Source organism: Scyliorhinus torazame, chromosome 15 (genome assembly GCF_047496885.1).
Source record: "Scyliorhinus torazame isolate Kashiwa2021f chromosome 15, sScyTor2.1, whole genome shotgun sequence".
NCBI classification, from domain to species: domain Eukaryota; kingdom Metazoa; phylum Chordata; class Chondrichthyes; order Carcharhiniformes; family Scyliorhinidae; genus Scyliorhinus; species Scyliorhinus torazame.
In genome coordinates, this window is record NC_092721.1 from 118,857,270 (window position 1) to 118,879,443 (window position 22,174).

At 46.9% G+C, this 22,174-nt stretch overlaps 1 protein-coding gene across 1 annotated transcript in view; it reads left to right on the forward strand.

The window, feature by feature from the left end:
* The window catches only part of LOC140391771 (interleukin-18 receptor 1-like), a 61,559-nt gene extending 41,091 nt beyond the window's left edge, over positions 1-20,468 (forward strand). Inside the window, exons 9-11 of the mRNA XM_072476633.1 lie at positions 288-431; positions 14,585-14,746; positions 17,353-20,468. Of these exons, the coding sequence (XP_072332734.1) occupies positions 288-431; positions 14,585-14,746; positions 17,353-17,687 (641 nt within the window). The 3' untranslated portion in view covers positions 17,688-20,468. The remainder of the gene's footprint in view (positions 1-287; positions 432-14,584; positions 14,747-17,352) is intronic.
* The last annotated feature ends 1,706 nt before the right edge of the window (positions 20,469-22,174 follow it).

Below are 22,174 nucleotides of genomic sequence, written 5' to 3' on the forward strand. Positions count from 1 at the left end.
GTACATATTGGAAACATTTACTTGTCTGTTCTTTTTTCACAAATGCTGCCTAATCTGTTGAATATTTCCTGAATTTTCTATTCTTGTTGCAGATTTCTGCTGACTTCATTTGAATAAACAAAATATGTAAATTATCTAATGTCCCCTGAACCAATACTGTTGAAACCTGATCACATAAGTGATGTTTACTCAGTAGCAGCAGAATCCATGGTGTCTTTGGGTAATAAAGGCTGCAATGTCAGATTAATATTCTGGATTAGTGGTAACAATTAATTTACTTTTCACAGGCACGAGTGAAACTGGCCCAGCAATCCTGCTACTAATCATAGCAGTAGCACTTATCATCATTGTATCAGTTACATATGTTAGGTTCAAGATTTACTTTGCCCTTTGCTTCAGGGACTTCACTTCCAGGGATGAAACTCTAGAAGGTAAGTTTCTAAAAATAAAATGCACATAGAGATTGTATATTGATTTAATATCAAACAGTCCACCTATAACAGACAGGACTAGGATAGGAGTATCAGACGGTGCTGGGATCATCTGGATCAGACAGTGCTAGGATCACTTGGATCAGACAGTGCTAGGATTACCTGTATCAGACAGTGCTAGAATCACCTGTATCAGACAGTGCAAGGATCGCCTGTGTCAGACAGTGCTAGCATCACCTGTTTCAGACAGTGCAAGGATCGCCTGTGTCAGACAGTGCTAGCATCACCTGTTTCAGACAGTGCTAGGATCACTTGGATCAGACAGTGCTAGGATTACCTGTATCAGACAGTGCTAGAATCACCTGTATCAGACAGTGCAAGGATCGCCTGTGTCAGACAGTGCTAGCATCACCTGTTTCAGACAGTGCAAGGATCGCCTATGTCAGACAGTGCTAGCATCACCTGTTTCAGACAGTGCTAGGATCACTTGGATCAGACAGTGCTAGGATTACCTGTATCAGACAGTGCTAGAATCACCTGTATCAGACAGTGCTAGGATCACCTAATTCAGACAGTGCTAGGATCACCTGTTTCAGACAGTGCAAGGATCGCCTGTGTCAGACAGTGCTAGCATCACCTGTTTCAGACAGTGCAAGGATCGCCTGTGTCAGACAGTGCTAGCATCACCTGTTTCAGACAGTGCAGGGATCACCTGGATCAGACAGTGCTAGGATCACCTGTATCAGACAGTGTGAGAATCACCTGTGTCAGACAGTGCTAGGATCACCTAATTCAGACAGTGCTAGGATCACCTAATTCAGACAGTGCTAGGATCACCTGTGTCAGACAGTGCTAGGATCACTTGGATCAGATAGGGCTAGGATTACCTGTATCAGACAGTGCTAAGATCACTTGTATCAGACAGTGTTAGGATCACCTTTATCAGACAGTGCTAGGATCACTTGTATCAGACAGTGCTAGGATCACTGTGTCAGACAGTGCTAGGATCACCTGTATCAGACAGTACTAGGATCACCTGTATCAGACAGTACTAGGATCACCTGTATCAGACAGTACTAGAATCACCTGTGTCAGACAGTGCTAGGATCACCTGTGTCAGACAGTGCTAGAATCACCTGTATCAGACAGTGCTAGGATCACTTGTATCAGAAGGTGCTAGGATCACCTGTGTCAGACAGTGCTAGGATCACCTCTAACAGACACTGTTAGGATCACCTGTATCAGACAGTACTAGGATCACCTGTATCAGACAGTGCTAGAATCACCTGTATCAGACAATGCTAGGATCACCTGTGTCAGACAGTGCTAGGATCACTTGTATCAGAAAGTGCTAGGATCACCTGTATCAGACAGTGCTAGAGTCACCTGTATCAAACAGTGCAAGGATCGCCTGTGTCAGACAGTGCTAGCATCACCTGTATCAGACAGTGCTAGGATCACCTGTATCAGACAGTGCTAGAGTCACCTGTATCAGACAGTGCTAGGATCACCTGTATCAGACAGTGCTAGAGTCACCTGTATCAGACAGTGCTAGGATCACCTGTGTCAGACAATGCGAGGATCACCTAGTTTCAGTCAGTGCTAGGATCACCTGGACCAGACAGTGCTAGGATCACCTGGACCAGACAGTGCTAGAATCACCTGTAGCAGACTGTGCAAGGAATACCTGTATCAGAAAGTGCTAGGATGACCTGTATCAGACAGTGCTAGGATCACCAGGATCAGACAGTGCTAGGATCACCTGTATCTGACAGCGCCAGGATCACCTGTATCAGACAGTACTAGGATCACCTGTGTTATGGGCGAGGCATTTTCAGAACCCCAAAATGTATCGTGGAGTTCAACCAACCTCTCCCTTTAATGTATTTGTTGCTTTTCCGAGCACACGGCTTGTTCCCTAGGTGTGGGGTTACAATTATGGACATGTGGGTTTTTAAACACAAAACACTGTTTATTCCATGAACTCAACTTAACATCTTAAATAAACATTGGATCTCTTAACACCCCTTACTTCAAAGATAACTCAGAAAATATTGCAACAGTAAATAATTCCTTAAAATGTTCCTTCAAACTTCCAAGAGACTTAACATATTTAAACAGAATCACATCAGGTTAAAGGTTTTACGATTATGAGTTTAAATCACCCAAACGATCCAGAGATAGTCTTTCATGTCAGAGATTCAGCTCACTACAAACACAGACACTCCAAAAGCTCTTTTCAAACTGCAAAACTAAATTGCAAAATGTCTGACCTTACCTCGGCTCCACCCACTCTCTGACATCATTGTTTTCTTAAAGGTACATTGCTTAAACATCCATGCCTTAAAGGTACTCTCACATGACACCTGTATCAGACAGTACTAGGATCAGCTGTATCAGACAGTACTAGGATCACCTGTATCAGACAGTACTAGGATCAACTGTATCAGACAGTGTTAGGATCACATGTATCAGACAGTGCTAGGATCACTTGGATCAGACAGTACTAGGATCACTTCGATCAGACAGTACTAGGATCACCTGTATCAGACAGTGCTAGGATCACCTATATTAGACAATGCTAGGATCACCTGTATCAGACTGGGCTAGGATCACCTGTATCAGACAGTGCTAGGATCACCTGAATCAGACAGTGCTAGGATCACCTGTATCAGACAGTGCTAGGATCACCTGTATCAGACAGTGCTAGGATCACCTGTATCAGACTGTGCTAGGATCACCTGTATCAGACAGTGCGAGGATGACCTGTATCAGACAGTGCTAGGATCACTTGGATCAGACAGTGCTAGGATCACCTTTATCAGGCAACACTAGGATCACCTGTATCAGGCAGTGCTGGGATTACCTGGATCAGACAGTGCTAGGATCACATCTATCTGACAGTGCTAGGATCACCTGTATCAGACTGCACTAGGATCACCTCTATCAGGCAGTGCTAGGATGACATGTATCAGACAGTGCTAGGATCACTTGGATCAGACAGTACTAGAGTCACCTTTATCAGGCAACACGAGGATCACCTGTATCAGGCAGTGCTGGGATTAGCTGGATTAGACAGTGCTAGGATCACATCTATCTGACAGTGCTAGGATCACCTGCATCAGACTGTGCTAGGATCACCTGTATCAGACAGTGCTGGGATCACATCTATCAGACAGTACTAGGATCACCTGTATCAGGCAGTGCTAGAATCACCTGTATCAGGCAGTGCTAAGATCACCTCCATCAGACAGTGCTAGAATCACTTCTATCAGTCAGTACTAGGATCACCTGGATCAGACAGTGCTAGAATTACCTGTATCAGACAGCTCGGATCATGTGTATCAGACAGTGCTAGGATCACGTGTATCAGACTGTGCTAGGAGCAACTGGATCAGACAGTGATAGGATCACATGTATCAGTCTGTGCTAGGAATACCTCTATCAGACAGTGCTCGGAATACCTCTATCAGACAGTGCTAGGATTACCTGCATCAGACAGTGCTTGGATCACGTTTATCAGACAGTGCTAGGATCACCTGGATCAGACAGTACTACACCTGTACAAGACAGTACTAGGATCACCTGGATCAGACAGTGCTAGGATCACCTGGATCAGACAGTGCTTGGATCACCTGGATCAGACAGTGATAGGATCACATGTATCAGACAGTGCTAGGATCACCTGGATTAGACAGTACTACACCTGTACCAGACACTGCTAGGATTACCTGGATCAGAAAGTGCTAGGATCACCTGGATCAGACAGTGATAGGATCACCTGTATCAGACAGTGCTAGAATCACCTGTATCAGACAGTGCGAGGATCACCTGTGTCAGACAGTGCGAGGCTCACCTGTATCAGACAGTGCTAGAATCACCTGTATCAGACAGTGCTAGAATCACCTGTATCAGACAGTGCGAAAATCACCTGTATCAGACAGTGCTAGGATCACCTGTATCAGACAGTTCTAGGATCACCTGTATCAGACAGTGTTAGGATCACCTGTATCAGACAGTGCTAGGATCACCTGTATCAGGCAGTGCTAGGATCACCTGTATCAGACAGTGCTAGGACCACCTGTATCATGCTGTGCTGGAATCACCTGTATTAGACAGTGCTAGGATCACCTGTATCAGACAGTGCTTGGATCACTTGGATCAGACAGTGCGAGAATCACCTGTATCAGACAGCTCGGATCATGTGTATCAGACAGTGCAAGGATCAGCTGGATCAGACAGTGCTAGGATCACCTATATCAGACAGCTCTGATCACGTGTATCAGACTGTGCTAGGAGCACCTGGATCAGACAGTACTAGGATCACCTGCACCAGACAGTGCTCGGATCACGTTTATCAGACAGTAGTAGGATCACCTGTATCAGACAGTGCTAGGACCACCTGTATCAGACAGTGCTAGGACCACCTGTATCAGACAGTGTTAGGATCACCTGTATCAGACAGTGCTAGGATCACCTGTATCAGACTGTGCTAGGATCACCTGTATCAGACAATGCTAGGACCATCTGTATCAGACTGTGCTAGAATCACCTGTATTAGACAGTGCTAGGATCACCTGTATCAGACAGTGCTTGGATCACTTGGATCAGACAGTGTGAGAATCACCTGTATCAGACAGCTCGGATCATGTGTATCAGACAGTGCAAGGATCACCTGGATCAGACAGTGCTAGGATCACCTGTATCAGACAGCTCTGATCACGTGTATCAGACTGTGCTAGGAGCACCTGGATCAGACAGTACTAGGATCACCTGCATCAGACAGTGCTCGGATCACGTTTATCAGACAGTGATAGGATCACCTGTATCAGACAGTGCTAGAATCACCTGTATCAGACAGTGCGAGGATCACCTGTGTCAGACAGTGCGAGGCTCACCTGTATCAGACAGTGCTAGAATCACCTGTATCAGACAGTGCTAGAATCACCTGTATCAGACAGTGCGAAAATCACCTGTATCAGACAGTGCTAGGATCACCTGTATCAGACAGTTCTAGGATCACCTGTATCAGACAGTGTTAGGATCACCTGTATCAGACAGTGCTAGGATCACCTGTATCAGGCAGTGCTAGGATCACCTGTATCAGACAGTGCTAGGACCACCTGTATCAGACTGTGCTGGAATCACCTGTATTAGACAGTGCTAGGATCACCTGTATCAGACAGTGCTTGGATCACTTGGATCAGACAGTGCGAGAATCACCTGTATCAGACAGCTCGGATCATGTGTATCAGACAGTGCAAGGATGACCTGGATCAGACAGTGCTCGGATCACCTGTATCAGACAGCTCTGATCACGTGTATCAGACTGTGCTAGGAGCACCTGGATCAGACAGTACTAGGATCACCTGCATCAGACAGTGCTCGGATCACGTTTATCAGACAGTGCTAGGAGCACCGGGATCAGACAGTACTAGGATCACCTGCATCAGACAGTGCTAGGAATACCTCTATCAGACAGTGCTCGGAATACCTCTATCAGACAGTGCTAGGATTACCTGCATCAGACAGTGCTTGGATCACGTTTATCAGACAGTGCTAGGATCACCTGGATCAGACAGTACTACACCTGTACAAGACAGTACTAGGATCACCTGGATCAGACAGTGCTAGGATCACCTGGATCAGACAGTGCTTGGATCACCTGGATCAGACAGTGATAGGATCACATGTATCAGACAGTGCTAGGATCACCTGGATTAGACAGTACTACACCTGTACCAGACACTGCTAGGATTACCTGGATCAGAAAGTGCTAGGATCACCTGGATCAGACAGTGATAGGATCACCTGTATCAGACAGTGCTAGAATCACCTGTATCAGACAGTGCTCGGATCACGTGTATCAGACAGTGCTAGGATCACATGTATCAGACAGTGCTAGGATCACCTGTATCAGACAGTGCTAGGATCACCTGTATCAGACAGTTCTAGGATCACCTGTATCAGACAGTGTTAGGATCACCTGTATCAGACAGTGCTAGGATCACCTGTATCAGGCAGTGCTAGGATCACCTGTATCAGACAGTGCTAGGATCACCTGTATCAGGCAGTGCTAGGATCACCTGTATCAGACAGTGCTAGGACCACCTGTATCATGCTGTGCTGGAATCACCTGTATTAGACAGTGCTAGGATCACCTGTATCAGACAGTGCTTGGATCACTTGGATCAGACAGTGCGAGAATCACCTGTATCAGACAGCTCGGATCATGTGTATCAGACAGTGCAAGGATCAGCTGGATCAGACAGTGCTAGGATCACCTATATCAGACAGCTCTGATCACGTGTATCAGACTGTGCTAGGAGCACCTGGATCAGACAGTACTAGGATCACCTGCACCAGACAGTGCTCGGATCACGTTTATCAGACAGTAGTAGGATCACCTGTATCAGACAGTGCTAGGACCACCTGTATCAGACAGTGCTAGGACCACCTGTATCAGACAGTGTTAGGATCACCTGTATCAGACAGTGCTAGGATCACCTGTATCAGACTGTGCTAGGATCACCTGTATCAGACAGTGCTAGGACCATCTGTATCAGACTGTGCTAGAATCACCTGTATTAGACAGTGCTAGGATCACCTGTATCAGACAGTGCTTGGATCACTTGGATCAGACAGTGTGAGAATCACCTGTATCAGACAGCTCGGATCATGTGTATCAGACAGTGCAAGGATCACCTGGATCAGACAGTGCTAGGATCACCTGTATCAGACAGCTCTGATCACGTGTATCAGACTGTGCTAGGAGCACCTGGATCAGACAGTACTAGGATCACCTGCATCAGACAGTGCTCGGATCACGTTTATCAGACAGTGATAGGATCACCTGTATCAGACAGTGCTAGAATCACCTGTATCAGACAGTGCGAGGATCACCTGTGTCAGACAGTGCGAGGCTCACCTGTATCAGACAGTGCTAGAATCACCTGTATCAGACAGTGCTAGAATCACCTGTATCAGACAGTGCGAAAATCACCTGTATCAGACAGTGCTAGGATCACCTGTATCAGACAGTTCTAGGATCACCTGTATCAGACAGTGTTAGGATCAACTGTATCAGACAGTGCTAGGATCACCTGTATCAGGCAGTGCTAGGATCACCTGTATCAGACAGTGCTAGGACCACCTGTATCAGACTGTGCTGGAATCACCTGTATTAGACAGTGCTAGGATCACCTGTATCAGACAGTGCTTGGATCACTTGGATCAGACAGTGCGAGAATCACCTGTATCAGACAGCTCGGATCATGTGTATCAGACAGTGCAAGGATGACCTGGATCAGACAGTGCTCGGATCACCTGTATCAGACAGCTCTGATCACGTGTATCAGACTGTGCTAGGAGCACCTGGATCAGACAGTACTAGGATCACCTGCATCAGACAGTGCTCGGATCACGTTTATCAGACAGTGCTAGGAGCACCGGGATCAGACAGTACTAGGATCACCTGCATCAGACAGTGCTAGGATCACCTGTATCAGACAGTGCTCGGATCACCTGTATCAGATAGTGCCAGGATCACGTGTATCAGACAGTGCTAGGACCACCTGTATCAGACTGTGCTAGAATCACCTGTATCAGGCAGTGCTAAGATCACCTCCAACAGACAGTTCTAGAATCACCCCTATCAGCAGTACTAGGATCACCTGGATCAGACAGTGCTAGGATCACCTGGATCAGACAGCTCGGATCAGACAGTGCTAGGAGCACCTGGATCAGACAGTACTACACCTGTACCAGACAGTACTAGGATCACCTGGATCAGACAGTGCTAGGATCACCTGGACCAGAAAGTGATAGGATCACATGTATCAGTCTGTGCTAGGAATACCTGTATCAGAAATGCTAGGACCACCTGTATCAGACAGTGTTAGGATCACCTGTATCAGACAGTGCTAGGATCACCTGTATCAGACAGTGCTAGGATCACCTGTATCAGACAGTGCTAGGATCACCTGTATCAGACAGTGCTAGGACCACCTGTACCAGACTGTGCTAGAATCACCTATATTAGACAGTGCTAGGATCACCTGTATCAGACAGTGCTTGGATCACCTGGATCAGACAGTGTGAGAATCACCTGTATCAGACAGCTCGGATCATGTGTATCAGACAGTGCAAGGATCACCTGGATCAGACAGTGCTAGGATCACCTGTATCAGACAGCTCTGATCACGTGTATCAGACTGTGCTAGGTGCACCTGGATCAGACAGTACTAGGATCACCTGCATCAGACAGTGCTAGAATCACCTGTATTAGACAGTGCTAGGATCACCTGTATCAGACAGTGCTTGGATCACTTGGATCAGACAGTGCGAGAATCACCTGTATCAGACAGCTCGGATCATGTGTATCAGACAGTGCAAGGATCACCTGGATCAGACAGTGCTAGGATCACCTGTATCAGACAGCTCTGATCACGTGTATCAGACTGTGCTAGGAGCACCTGGGTCAGACAGTACTAGGATCACCTGCATCAGACAGTGCTCGGATCACGTTTATCAGACAGTGCTCGGAGCACCTGGATCAGACAGTACTAGGATCACCTGCATCAGACAGTGCTAGAATCACCTGTATTAGACAGTGCTAAGATCACCTGTATCAGACAGTGCTTGGATCACTTGGATCAGACAGTGCGAGAATCACCTGTATCAGACAGCTCGGATCATGTGTATCAGACAGTGCAAGGATCACCTGGATCAGACAGTGCTAGGATCACCTGTATCAGACAGCTCTGATCACGTGTATCAGACTGTGCTAGGAGCACCTGGATCAGACAGTACTAGGATCACCTGCATCAGACAGTGCTCGGATCACGTTTATCAGACAGTGCTAGGAGCACCTGGATCAGACAGTACTAGGATCACCTGCATCAGACAGTGCTCGGATCACGTGTATCAGACAGTGCTAGGATCACCTGTATCAGACAGTGCTCGGATCACCTGTATCAGATAGTGCTAGGATCACGTGTATCAGACAGTGTTAGGACCACCTGTATCAGACTGTGCTAGAATCACCTGTATCAGGCAGTGCTAAGATCATCTCCATCAGACAGTTCTAGAATCACCCCTATCAGCAGTGCTAGGATCACCTGGATCAGACAGCTCGGATCAGACAGTGCTAGGAGCACCTGGATCAGACAGTACTTCACCTGTACCAGACAGTACTAGGATCACCTGGATCAGACAGTGCTAGGATCACCTGGACCAGAAAGTGATAGGATCACATGTATCAGTCTGTGCTAGGAATACCTGTATCAGACAGTGCTAGGATCACCTGTATCAGACAGTGCTAGGACCACCTGTATCAGACTGTGCTAGAATCACCTGTATTAGACAGTGCTAGGATCACCTGAATCAGACAGTGCTTTGATCACTTGGATCAGACAGTGCGAGAATCACCTGTATCAGACAGCTCGGATCATGTGTATCAGACAGTGCAAGGATGACCTGGATCAGACAGTGCTAGGATCACCTGTATCAGACAGCTCTGATCACGTGTATCAGACTGTGCTAGGAGCACCTGGATCAGACAGTACTAGGATCACCTGCATCAGACAGTGCTCGGATCACGTTTATCAGACAGTGCTAGGAGCACCTGGATCAGACAGTGCTCGGATCACGTGTATCAGACAGTGCTAGGATCACGTGTATCAGACAGTGCTAGGATCACCTGTATCAGACAGTGCTCGGATCACCTGTATCAGATAGTGCTAGGATCACGTGTATCAGACAGTGCTAGGACCACCTGTATCAGACTGTGCTAGAATCACCTGTATCAGGCAGTGCTAAGATCACCTCCATCAGACAGTTCTAGAATCACCCCTATCAGCAGTACTAGGATCACCTGGATCAGACAGTGCTAGGATCACCTGGATCAGACAGCTCGGATCAGACAGTGCTAGGAGCACCTGGATCAGACAGTACTACACCTGTACCAGACAGTACTAGGATCACCTGGATCAGACAGTGCTAGGATCACCTGGACCAGAAAGTGATAGGATCACATGTATCAGACAGTACTAGGATCACCTGTATCAGACAGCTCAGATCATGTGTATCAGACAGTGCTAGGAGCACCTGGTTCAGACAGTACGAGGATCACCTGCATGAGACAGTACTAGGATCACCTGGATCAGACAGTGCTAGGATCACCTGGATCAGACAGTGCTAGGATCACCTGGATCAGACAGTGCTAGGATCACCTGGATCAGACAGTGCTAGGATCACCAGGATCGACAGTGATCGGATCCCATGTATCAGTCTGTGCTAGGAATACCTGTATCAGACACAGACAGAGTCAGACATTGTCAAATGATGCAGAGCACCAGAGCTTATCGCAGAGTGGTTTGTCATCATCTTCCATCCCATGGCCATACCTGCTGTTACTGCCAACCCAGGGCCTACTCCCTGCAGTGCAGCAGGTATGTATCACAGAGGGGGTTGCAGGTGGAGGGCGGAGGTGGCTGGTCGTGAGGGGGGGTGGTACCATGTGGTGTGGGGGTGGGATGCAATGTCAATGCTCCTGGCCAGTCCCCGCACCCCCTCTTCCCCACCACGACCGAGTTGGTGAACCTGGTGCCGTTCAGAGAATCGTGTGCATATAGGCCCTGGCGCACACTTTGTGCGGCCTCCTGTGCCAGCCCGGACCCCATGTCCTGGCCATCCTTGCCCTCCCCCACATCCTCCTCGTCAGATGAGGCCTGACATTCACTCTCCTTCTCCAGCATGTTGCCCCTCTGCTGCACAATGTTGTGGAGGACACAGCAGGCCACCATGTTGTGGGCGACCCTCCCAACGCTAAACTGGAGGGTCCTTCCAGAGCGGTCCAGACACCTGAGCCACCTCTTCAGAATGCCGAAGCACCACTCGATCACACGCATGGCCGCTGCGTGGGCATCGTTGTAGTGGCCCTCCGCATCGGTCTGTGGCCTCCGGATCAGCGTCATCAGCCACAACCGCAGGTCCTCGAATGACAGGAGCTACTGGTACACGCAAGAATCATGCAGCGCCTCCTTTGCACCTCCTCCTCCACTGCCTCAGCCTGTTGGGCGGCCGGCTCTTCATCCTTAGCGGCTGCCACCATTTCCTCTGGGGCAGGCTTCACTGCTGCAGCTTCCTCCTCCTCGAGCAGCTCCAGCTCATACAGCCACAGTGCATACCCCAGGACTGCGGCAAAAAGGAGGAAGGTCACCATTGCTGGCTGTATTCCAATATCCATTGTCTGCAGGGAGTGAACAGCCAACATGTTAGCATGGTGCGTACCCCTGTGCCCAAACAGGTCCAAGGGCTACACGGCGGCCCTGGTTGGCACAGCAGACCTGCCGCTGCAAGTTCCCCCCTCCCCATCCCTGCATCCCTGGCCCCGGCGGTGCCCGGCACCATGGGGGTCTCTGGTCCTGGCGCCTGCCCCTGTTGCCAGGGGTACCATTGGCTGGCACTGGCCATAACAGCAGAATGCTCCACGGCCACCTGTAGGGGCTACTGTGGGCGTTGCCCTTGGACAGGCCGCGGGATGCCCAGCCGGTGGGTGGCGACCAGTTGGTGGAGGGGGAGTGGTATGGCGGTGGGTGGGGTGTGGGGGTGGTGGGGTGGGAGCACCCATCTGGCCAGTGTCACTCTGCAGAACCAGGGGTCAAGGTGGGTGGCCAGTCGTGTGCACAGTAAGATGCTGCTTCGCAGGCTGCGGCAATGGCGGTCCGTGCCTTGACACCGCCCCAGTCCTGAGGGGGGGTCACCCCAGCCCCACGCCCAGCCCCCCCATTACCCCGCCCCTCCCGGCCCTGGCAGGACCCATCCCCCCCACTCCAGAGAGCCCGACATGTGTCAGGACCATTAGCACACGGTCCCACCTCTCCGTACTCGACCTCTCTCATCAGCCACGGTGCCTGTATCACGATTTTCAAAAGCACACGTGACCTAGCAGCAGGGAATTCCCCCCAGTGGACCGGAGAATCGCAGAGGCTCCGGAGAAAACCGGGTCAGACCCACTAATGATATGCAGACAGCATTTCCTGTCCGTGTGGAGTGGAACACATTGATGCCGCTGTCGAGGTACCGGAGAATTGCGATTTGGTGTGTACCTGCCGTCAAAACCGATTCTCCGCCCAATCACCTTTCCGGATTTCGGCGTAGGCTGACGGAGAATCCCATCCCATATTCTGGAATTAACCCCATGTTGCGTATGCACATTCTCCCCGTGTCTGTGTGGGTCTCACCTCCACAACCCTAACAAATGTGCAGAGTAGGTGAATTGCCCAAGCCAAAATGCACCTTAATTGGAACAAAAAAGAATTGTGTACTCTAAATTTTTAAAAAAACAAAAAAAAAGTTCTGAAGTAATCCTTCTGATTGATCTAGGGTACATTTCCAGTATATTGTGCCATTATTTCTCACTGATAATAACCCCCAGGTGAACTATAATGTACAATAATCAACAATAGTACAGTATAGCCATAAAATTGCTTCACAGCATTTATTTTAATCTTAGTTTGCATCTGTCCAGTAGTCCAACTGACATAAGAATATTTATGTGGAGTACTCAAAGTTTAAACCTTCCGCCGTAGATTCTCCCGTGTTGACTAAGGAATGGAAAGCCGGTAGTCCTGGTTTGATTTCCAATCCATTTTGGGACCAGGCCTCAAAAGCATCAGTCAGGTTAACTTACAGCAGATATTAAGCATCAGAGCAGCTGGCCGATAGGCCACAGGAAACTAAAAAAGCAAGAGTTTCTGAGAATTAAAGTGGTGGGCGCTGTTGCTCTTATTAGCCTTAGTTTTATTAGCTCTAATTCTGTCACCTTTGCTCACGAGTCGCCAGGTATCTTTCTGATACCGCCACGTGGTTCAAGCTCAAGTAATGATTACTAATGCAGCACACCGCTTAGTAAATGTTAAATCAACGATCATTTATTATATACAGCAACAAATACTTATACAATAATCCTACTTCTAGACTATTACCTACCACTAAAGGCTAATACTTAACTTTGGAGATGGCCCACCAGGTCAGGGAAACGAATAGTCTATCGAATTAGGTCTGGCCTGCGGGATTCAAAAAGGCTGGTAAGGGTCGATAGTCTGGAACACCTATCTGGTAGTGATCGCTGGAGTAAGACATACTTGTTCTTTCGTCGAAGGGTCTCGAAGGTTGCCAGTAGGAAAAGAAGGGTCAATCTGAACTTGGCCCCTATCTTTATAGTTCCCAGGGGCTTCCCGCCTCTCGGGGCGGACCTTGACCCTGGTCCCAAGAGATTGGACTTGGTCCCAATCACTGGGTTCGATATGCTCCAATAATGGGGCGGTTCCTTGATCGGGGGGTGGTCGTCCACCTTTCTTTATCTCGGCCACTGCTGGCGCCGAAAGGTCTGGATCGGCTTTCAAATACTAATTTGTAGCAATTGTTCCCGGGGATGGCCGATTAAAATGCAGATGGCTTGGTTGATGTGCTGTTAATGGTTGCAGGTATCGGTCTGGGCCGACTTCCCCAGAGCCGAATACACTGCTCTGTCTGCAGCTGTCCGTTTGAGGCCTGTTGGCTGATTTTCCCATCAGCCTCTTTCGTTCGCCATTTTACATCGGGGTTTGGCCATTTTACCAGGGAATCAGCCATTTTAGGTGGCTACAGCGCGAGTAAGCCAGAGAAGGACCTGCTCAGTTTAGTCTTGTGGAGCCTGGAGAAGCACTCCTAATCCTTCTGGTCATACAAAGATGAAGATAAAATTATCCATGGCATCTCCAGCAACTTGGCAACGAGCACACCCAACCCATTTCAAAGCAAGAATGCCGGCAGGTGTCTTTTGTATGTCATAGTATTTTAAATGAGTTGGCCACATTACTAGGTATTGTCTAGCGGTAGGCCTGAGGGATCAGTACCATGGCTACAGCATGGGTAAAAATGGGTATGTCTTTGTCCATTGTTTTGGAGTTGCTGGCCTATTTACATTGGACAGCAGGCCTAAAATATTAGGTTAGCAACGTTTCATGGCATTCACACTCTCGCAACTAAAATCTTCTATCCAGTGCTACACATCTATTTATAAAGAAGAAACAATTAAGTTTTATCTTGTGTTTTTTTTCCCCCTGACTATACGGATTAATGCTGATGCTTTGGACTTAATTTTTCAGACAATAAGGAATTTGACGCCTATGTGTTGCTTCTTAAAAGTAATGAAACTCTTCTCAGTGCTAAGGAAGAAACATTTGCGTTGGAGCTATTGCCTGAAATTCTAGAACAAAAATTTGGTTACCGACTGTGCATTTTTGAACGTGATGTTCTTCCAGGAGGAGGTAGAATGGATTTATTCTCTTCTATTTATTCATGGTAATTAATGAATATGTTCATGTAATGAAATATATTTATTCGAATTTCCTGTATTGCAAATCACCTACATCTCCCCAATCAATTTCACATAGCTTGAGTGGGCAGTTGCCTGACCCGGAAGCACATGAAAGTGCAGGAGATGTCAGGCACACATCCCGACATCATCATGGCCTTGCGCAATATTTTGGTCAGTGGGCACGCACGAGAGTCAGAATCATGCCCGCCGACATTTAAGAAGATGATTTAACCCATTAAGGGGACGATTGAAAGCAATTTTACGTGCCCCGTCTGCTTTTATGGTTGGTAGACGGGCCAATTGGCAATGTGGCCTTTATGTTTTAGCTGCAATTTTGATGCAGAGTGGGATGAAATATAATAAAATAACATTTTAAAATGTGCCTGTGGACTGAGGTTTGTGCTTGAATGTACTGTCCAGACAGTCTTTCCATCGTAATTTATTTTCTACAAGTCTGCAGCTCCCTAAGACAGCTCTGCATCGGCTGCCCCCCTGAAGGAGCACATTACAAATGCCAGGCCGCACTCTCCCTTTTCTCTGCACCCGCCTTCTTCCTACCCTTCCCAGCAGTGCCGAGCCTTATCCAGGGTGCATTTCATGCTGGCTGCAATATGACGCCTATGTGTTGCTTCTTACATCCAACGTGAAATTGCATTCTGGGGCCGACCATGGCCAGAAATGCATTTTGTGTCAGTTTCTGGGCCCACCGAGTGCATGGGCCTGATGGACAAAATATTCAGGCCCAACTTCAACACTTGTTCAATCCCCCACCTTGGCTATTTTCTGAGACAAAAATAAACTGTTCACAATTTTAGCATCATGTTTAGATGGTTCAGTTGATATGGCCTCCATGGTCCATCTCAATCTGACTGTACTCTTATCTCTCCATAGCCAGGGTAGCAATATATTCCCAAAGCTGACAAACCTGTTAGAGCTATTGAGGATGTACCTAGCAGAGTAGATAAGGGGGAGCCAGTGGATGTTTTGGATTTTCAGAAGACTTTCGATAAGATCCCACACAAGAGGTTAGTAAACAATATTAGATCACATGCGATTGGGGCAACATATTGGCATGGATTGAGAATCGGTTAACAGGCAGAAAACAGAAGGAGGAATAAACAGGTCACTCTCAGGTGGGCAGGCTGTGGGAAGTAGGTAGCGCAAGGATCCTTTTGAGATATCTGTGCTGATCATATTCAAGAATCGAGAATCCCCTATTTTAATAGTATCCAGGGGTTAACACTGACCAGAATCTGAATTGGGAAAGTGATATGAATAGTGTGGCTACAAGAGAAGGATAGAGGCACCATCTACATATCACAAATCAGGATGGTGTCAGGGAGACGGTGGCACAGTGGTAGTGTCACTGGGCGAGTAACCTGGAGAATCGGGGTAATGCTCCCGTAATCTGGGATTGAATCCCAACATGTGAAATTTAAGTTCCATTAAAATTTGCCATTAAATCTGGACAATGAAATGATTGTTGTGAAAACCCAGCTAGTTCACTGAAACAAATCTGCCATCATTGCTTGACCTGCATTTGACTCCAGCCCCATAGCAATGTAATTGACTTTTAAGTGCCCTCTGAAATGGTTTGGCAAGCCATTCATGCACTTGAGGACCCAGCAATGAATTTTAATAAATCAATGTTCAAGAAGTTCCACGCCATCCAGGGCAAAACAGCCCACCTGATTGACACCCCATCTTTAATATCCACTCCCTCCAATACCAATTCACAGATGCAGGAACTCAACTTCCACCCACGACCTCTATCACCAAGAAGGACAAGGAGAGCAGCAGCATGGGAACACCATCACTTTCAATTTCCCTTCCAAGCCACACACTGTCCCGATGTTGAACTATGTTACCGGTCCTTCACTTTTGCTGAGTTAAAATCCTGGAACTGTAACCCTAACAGAACTGTGGTTGTACTGACACCACATTGGGATTGTAGTGGTTCAAAAAGGCAGTTCAGCACCACCTCCTCAAGGGCAATTAAGAGTGGACAATTAAAATATCAGCCTTGCCAGTGTAATGACTTAGACCAGGCCTTTGAGATTGGCCAATTGGAATACAAGTTCCCTGATTAGTGGGCCAACCACGGAACTTCCTCTTTGTATATCACAGGGAATGTCAGATCCTCTGTACTCCCAGTGTAGACAGCAAGCTGAATACACATGGTTGTACTGCTGTTGGTTTTGTTAAGAAAAGGAATTCTGGTGAAGGGACTTCTGCCTCCATGGACTTATTACAGCCAGCGACACTCAGGTCCCATGAAATCATTTGTTTAAGTCTGTGACTGTGTCTTCAGAGGCCGGGACCCTAAAGTGCTCAATTTCCCTCCATAAACCACTCTTTGTTATTTTTTTCTCTTTTAAATTGCTCCTTAAGCTTTTGTCTATCTGCCCAAATATTGCATTATGTGGCTCAGTGACACATTTTGCTTCATACATCTCCTGGTAAGCAGTTTGGAATATTTTACTGCATTAAAGGCTCCATTAAACAAATGTTTTTGTTGCTGTTTTATTTAAATCATTTGTTCATTTTGTTTTTCAGCTTCTGCAAATGACATATTGTCCTATATTAACAAATGCAGAAGATTAATTATAGTACTATGTGCTGAATGCATGGCAGATGATAGTTCCATGTACGAACTGATGACAGGTCTCCATCAAGCTTTGGTTGAGAGGTTAATAAAGCCAATACTTATTGAATATAATCCAGTCAGAGACATTACAATTTTGCCACAGTCACTTCAGCTTATTTTGAGATCAAACAGGAAAGTGAAGTGGAGAAATGCATCTCTATCACAAAATTCATACTTTTGGAAAAAGATGAGATACCTTATGCCGGCAAAGCACATTAAGGCATCTGAATATTGCCAAAATTAAAGAACAATTCCTTGACAGCAGAATCTAATGACCCATAATTATAGATGGGAGCTCATGCGGACCTCATTGCGTCTGTGACCATTGAAGGTATATCATCAATGTCAGTAACAAACTTGAAGATTCGGGAAAATACCCTGAGAGTAAACCACAGAGGCGACTGACTAAGTGAAAATCAATCTACGTGTGAATGTAAAAAAAATGAGAATTTAAAAATGGAACAAGAATTTGTAATTTGGCGCATCCTGTCCTTCCCACAGATTTATGTACAATTTACACTATCATGATCTCTACGCAATTAATTTGATGTCTTCAGATTAACCAGCATGAAGGAAAGAAAACTTCCAAAAAAGGATATCAAACTTCCATTTTCTGAACGCTTGACATGTTCACAAAAGTATCCTAAGGCATTTCACACACAATCGATAACATTGGGCAGTTACTGTTGATTTTTGTGTAAACATAACACCATTTTGCCCACCACAACTTCCCACCAGCAGCAATGAGACAAACAACCAGTTAATCTGTTTCTTGTGGTAGTTGAAGGAGGGATGTTAGAATCATAGAATTCCTACAATGCAGAAGGAAGCCATTTGGTCCATTGAGTCTGCACTGACCCTCTGAAAGAGCACCCTGCCCAGGCCCACTCCCCCGCCCTATCCCCACAACCCTACCTAACTCATATATCTTTGGGCCGTAAAGGGCTATTAATCATGGCCAACCCACCTAACGTGCACATCTTTGGACTGTGGGAGGAAACCGGAGCACCTGGAGGAAACCCACGCAGACACGGTGAGAACGTACAAACTCCACACAGTCACCCATGGCTTGAATTAAACTTGGGTCCCTGGCGCTGTGAGGCAGCAGTGCTAACCACTGTGCCACCATGTCATACATATATAACGTAGGTAAGGTAAAAGGTAAAGTCGCCATAGTCCCAGATGACCATCGGCTACTTTCCCTTTCGAAGGCGAGAGCTGACTGGTGGTGATTTAGATTGAGCGTCACCCTATCTCAGGTGAGGGGCAAAGTTGAGAAGGTGGGACCTTCATGAATAACCTTAGCTGATACGAGAACTGAACCCATGCTTCTGGCTTCACTCTGCATCATGAAACGACTGTCTAGCCAACCTCCCCCGTACCGCCCCCCCCCCATGATCTATGCAAAGATGTAGCAATCACTTCCTGTTTATCACACTTCGGTTGTCATACTTGGCCAATAACACGTGATTGGCTCAAAGTAAACAAGCAGCTGGTAGGGAACATACAATTCAAAAACAAGGATAGTCTCCAAATAATGAGAATATAGTAAAACTTTAAGAAGCAACCAATCCTGAATGACTGATTCAAGAAAACAGTAAAGTTTACTTAAAACAAAGCAACAAAAATACAATGAAAGCAAAGTACAGTGGCTGCTGGAAATCTGAAATAAAAACAAAAATCTAAAAATATTCCGCAGGTCAGGCAGCATCTGCGGAGAGACAAACTGAGTTAACTGGCTGGATATTCCCCATGGACATCTGAATGCTACTGTTCGGCTGGATTTTGTGACCTCACTAGGGCTGGAAACACCCAGAGCCGGTGTGCCAGTTCCCCAGGTTTGTCCAATCCCTGTAGCCTTTTCCTGGAGGCTGGATGAGGGGAATGGTGAGGGGCATTGGTGGCAGAGCTTTGGCCCACATCGCAGGTAGCCTATTCAGCAAGTTAACAACCTCTTAAGATCATTTTAAGAAAGTTCTTGGAGGTGGTGGGGCCATTTTAACTGTCAGTTTGGAGACCCTGCCTGCCTGTGGCAGCAGCCACAGGCCACCCTGTGGAGGATTTCAGCAAACCCACCTCCCACCCCAAACTCTAGTCTCCCTCCTCCCACATACACCCCACCCACACTGTGATGATCAGTTTCAAATGCCTTTTTTAATTTAGCATTTCCCAACCTGGGTAGGCACCTCCATTTTAAAAATAGGCGTCATAAGCCTCATTCTGTTAAATAGTCACGCTGTATGATATTCCCCACAGTGTCTGGGCTTGGCATCCAATTAAAGATGGTGTGTGGGTACTGGAAACAAAAAGACCAATCAGAGACCTTCCAATCAGAGATCTGCACATATGTTTGGGTTGTGGGGGTGAGACCCGCGCAAACACGGGGAGATTGGGGCAGCACGGTGGTGCAGTGGGTTGGCCATGGTGCCGAGGTCCCAGGTTCGATCCTGGCTCTGGGTCACTGTCCATGTGGAGCTTGTACATTCTCCCCGTGTTTGCGTGGGATTCGCCCCCACAACCCAAAAAAATGTGCAGGGTAGGTGGATTGGCCACGCTAAATTGCCCCTTAATTAGAAAAAATGAATTGGGTACTCTAAAATTTATTTATTTTTAAACACGGGGAGATTGTGCAAACTCCACAAGGACAGTGACTCTGGGTCAGGATCGAACGTGGGTCCTCAGTGCGTGAGGCAGCAGTGCTAACCATTGCACCACCGGGCTGGCTCTCGGGTTATTCTCTTTCCCAACCTCTTCCATTGGACAGGAGATACAAACGTATGAGAACACACACTAACAGGCTCTAAAACAGCTTCTTCCCCGCTGTGAAAAGACTGCTGAATGACCCTCTTGTGGACTGAACTGATCTCTCCACACATCTTCTCTACTGAGTAGTACTACAGTCCGTATGCTCACCCAATGTCTGTGCCTATGTATTTACATTGTGTATTTAGGCGTGTCCTATGTTTTCCGATGTATGGAGTGATCTATCCGGACCGTTCTCAGAACAATACTTTTCACTGTATCTCATGACAATAAATCAAATTGAATTCAATTCAATTTTAAGGTTTCAAATTGGCCTCATTATGCATGTTTGGCTGGAGCCCAGACCAATAAAAGTATTAATTTAATAGGGAACGTGCTTTGACAAGTGAAGTGAATTGTTGGCTTTGTTTGATTGACATCTTTAAGTAGTTATAATATGTTGCTCTTTCCGTGATCTATTTTGTTCATGACTCGATAGTTATTGGAACAAGGTTAAGTGGCGTGAACTATTTGAAGCCTCAGTATTCATTTTTTAAAAATAGAAATTCAAAGTACCCAATTATTTTTTTTTCCTATTAAGGGGCAATTTAGCACGGCCAATCCACCTACCCTGCACATCTTTGGGTTGTGGGATGAGACCCATGCAGATACAGGGAGAATGTGCAAACTCCACATGGGCAGTGACCCGGGGCCAGGATCGAACCCGGTCCTCAGCGCTGTGAGGCAGCAGTGTTTTTTTAAATATCTTTATTTACATTTTCAACCCCCCACCCCCGACAGAAGAAAGAAATAAGAACATAAGAACACAACCCGCAAGAATTATACATAGAATTTCCCCAAACTACCATAACCCCCCATATTACAATAAACATACAAATAGGGAAACACCCCACCCTAACCCAAATGCCATCCCAAAATTAAACCCCCCCCCCCCCGGTTGCTGCTGTGCTGACCTCCTCCTAACGCTCCGCGAGAAAGTCTAGGAACAGTTGCCACCGCCTGAAGAACCCTTGCACAGACCCTCGCAAGGTGCATTTGAGTGCTATAGTGAGAGTTTGGTGACTGAGGGAGTACAAGGCTTCATTTTTATCTAAAGTATAGTCTTTCTTTTATTTAGTTAATTAACTTAAAAGTTGCTGTTTGGTTTAGAAGAAGGTGAATTTTCAATCAGCTTTAAACAAAGGTTCAATGTAGGTACTTGCAGCTGGAGCTTGTTAATTAGTTAATTGGATTAGGCCAGTTTTCAGAGGCTAGATTCACAGTATAAAAGTGATCCCCTACAGTGCAGACTTTGTTTGCACTGAGTGCTGAATTTGGTGCATTTGAATGCTATAGTGAGAGTTTGGTGACTCAGGGAGTTTGGTGAGGAGGGAGTAAGGTGCTCCTTTCATTTCATTTCCTACATTTCCTCAAAGCGCGTGAAGGGAGCCAGGAGTTTACAGAGAATGCAGCTGTCTGGGAGCAGAGTCGGAGGGCGGAGATCCAGTTGGTCCATAGGGCAGCTATATTCTGGAAGGTAAGAGGGGATGGAGGCTAGGCCAGTTGCATGCTCCTCCTGTAGGATGTGGGTGGTGAGGGATACCACCGGTGTCCCCGCTGACTATACCTGCGGGAACCCAACTCCAGCTCCTCAAAGACCGTGTTAGGGAACTGGAGCTGAAGCTGGATGAACTCCGGAACATCCGGGAGGCAGAGCGGGTGATAGAGAAGAGTTACATGGAGGTAACCACACCCAAGGTACAGGACAAGAGTAGCTGGGTTACAGTCAGGGGAAAGAAAACAAACAGGCAGACAGTGCAGGGATCCCTCGTGGCCGTTCCCCTTCAAAACAAGTATACCATTTTGGATGCTGTTGGGGGGGATGACCTACTGGGGGAAGGACCTAGCGGCCAGTTCTCTGGCACTGAGTCTGGCTCTGGGGCTCAGAAGGGAAGGAGGGAGAATAGAAAAGCAATAGTAGTAGGAGAT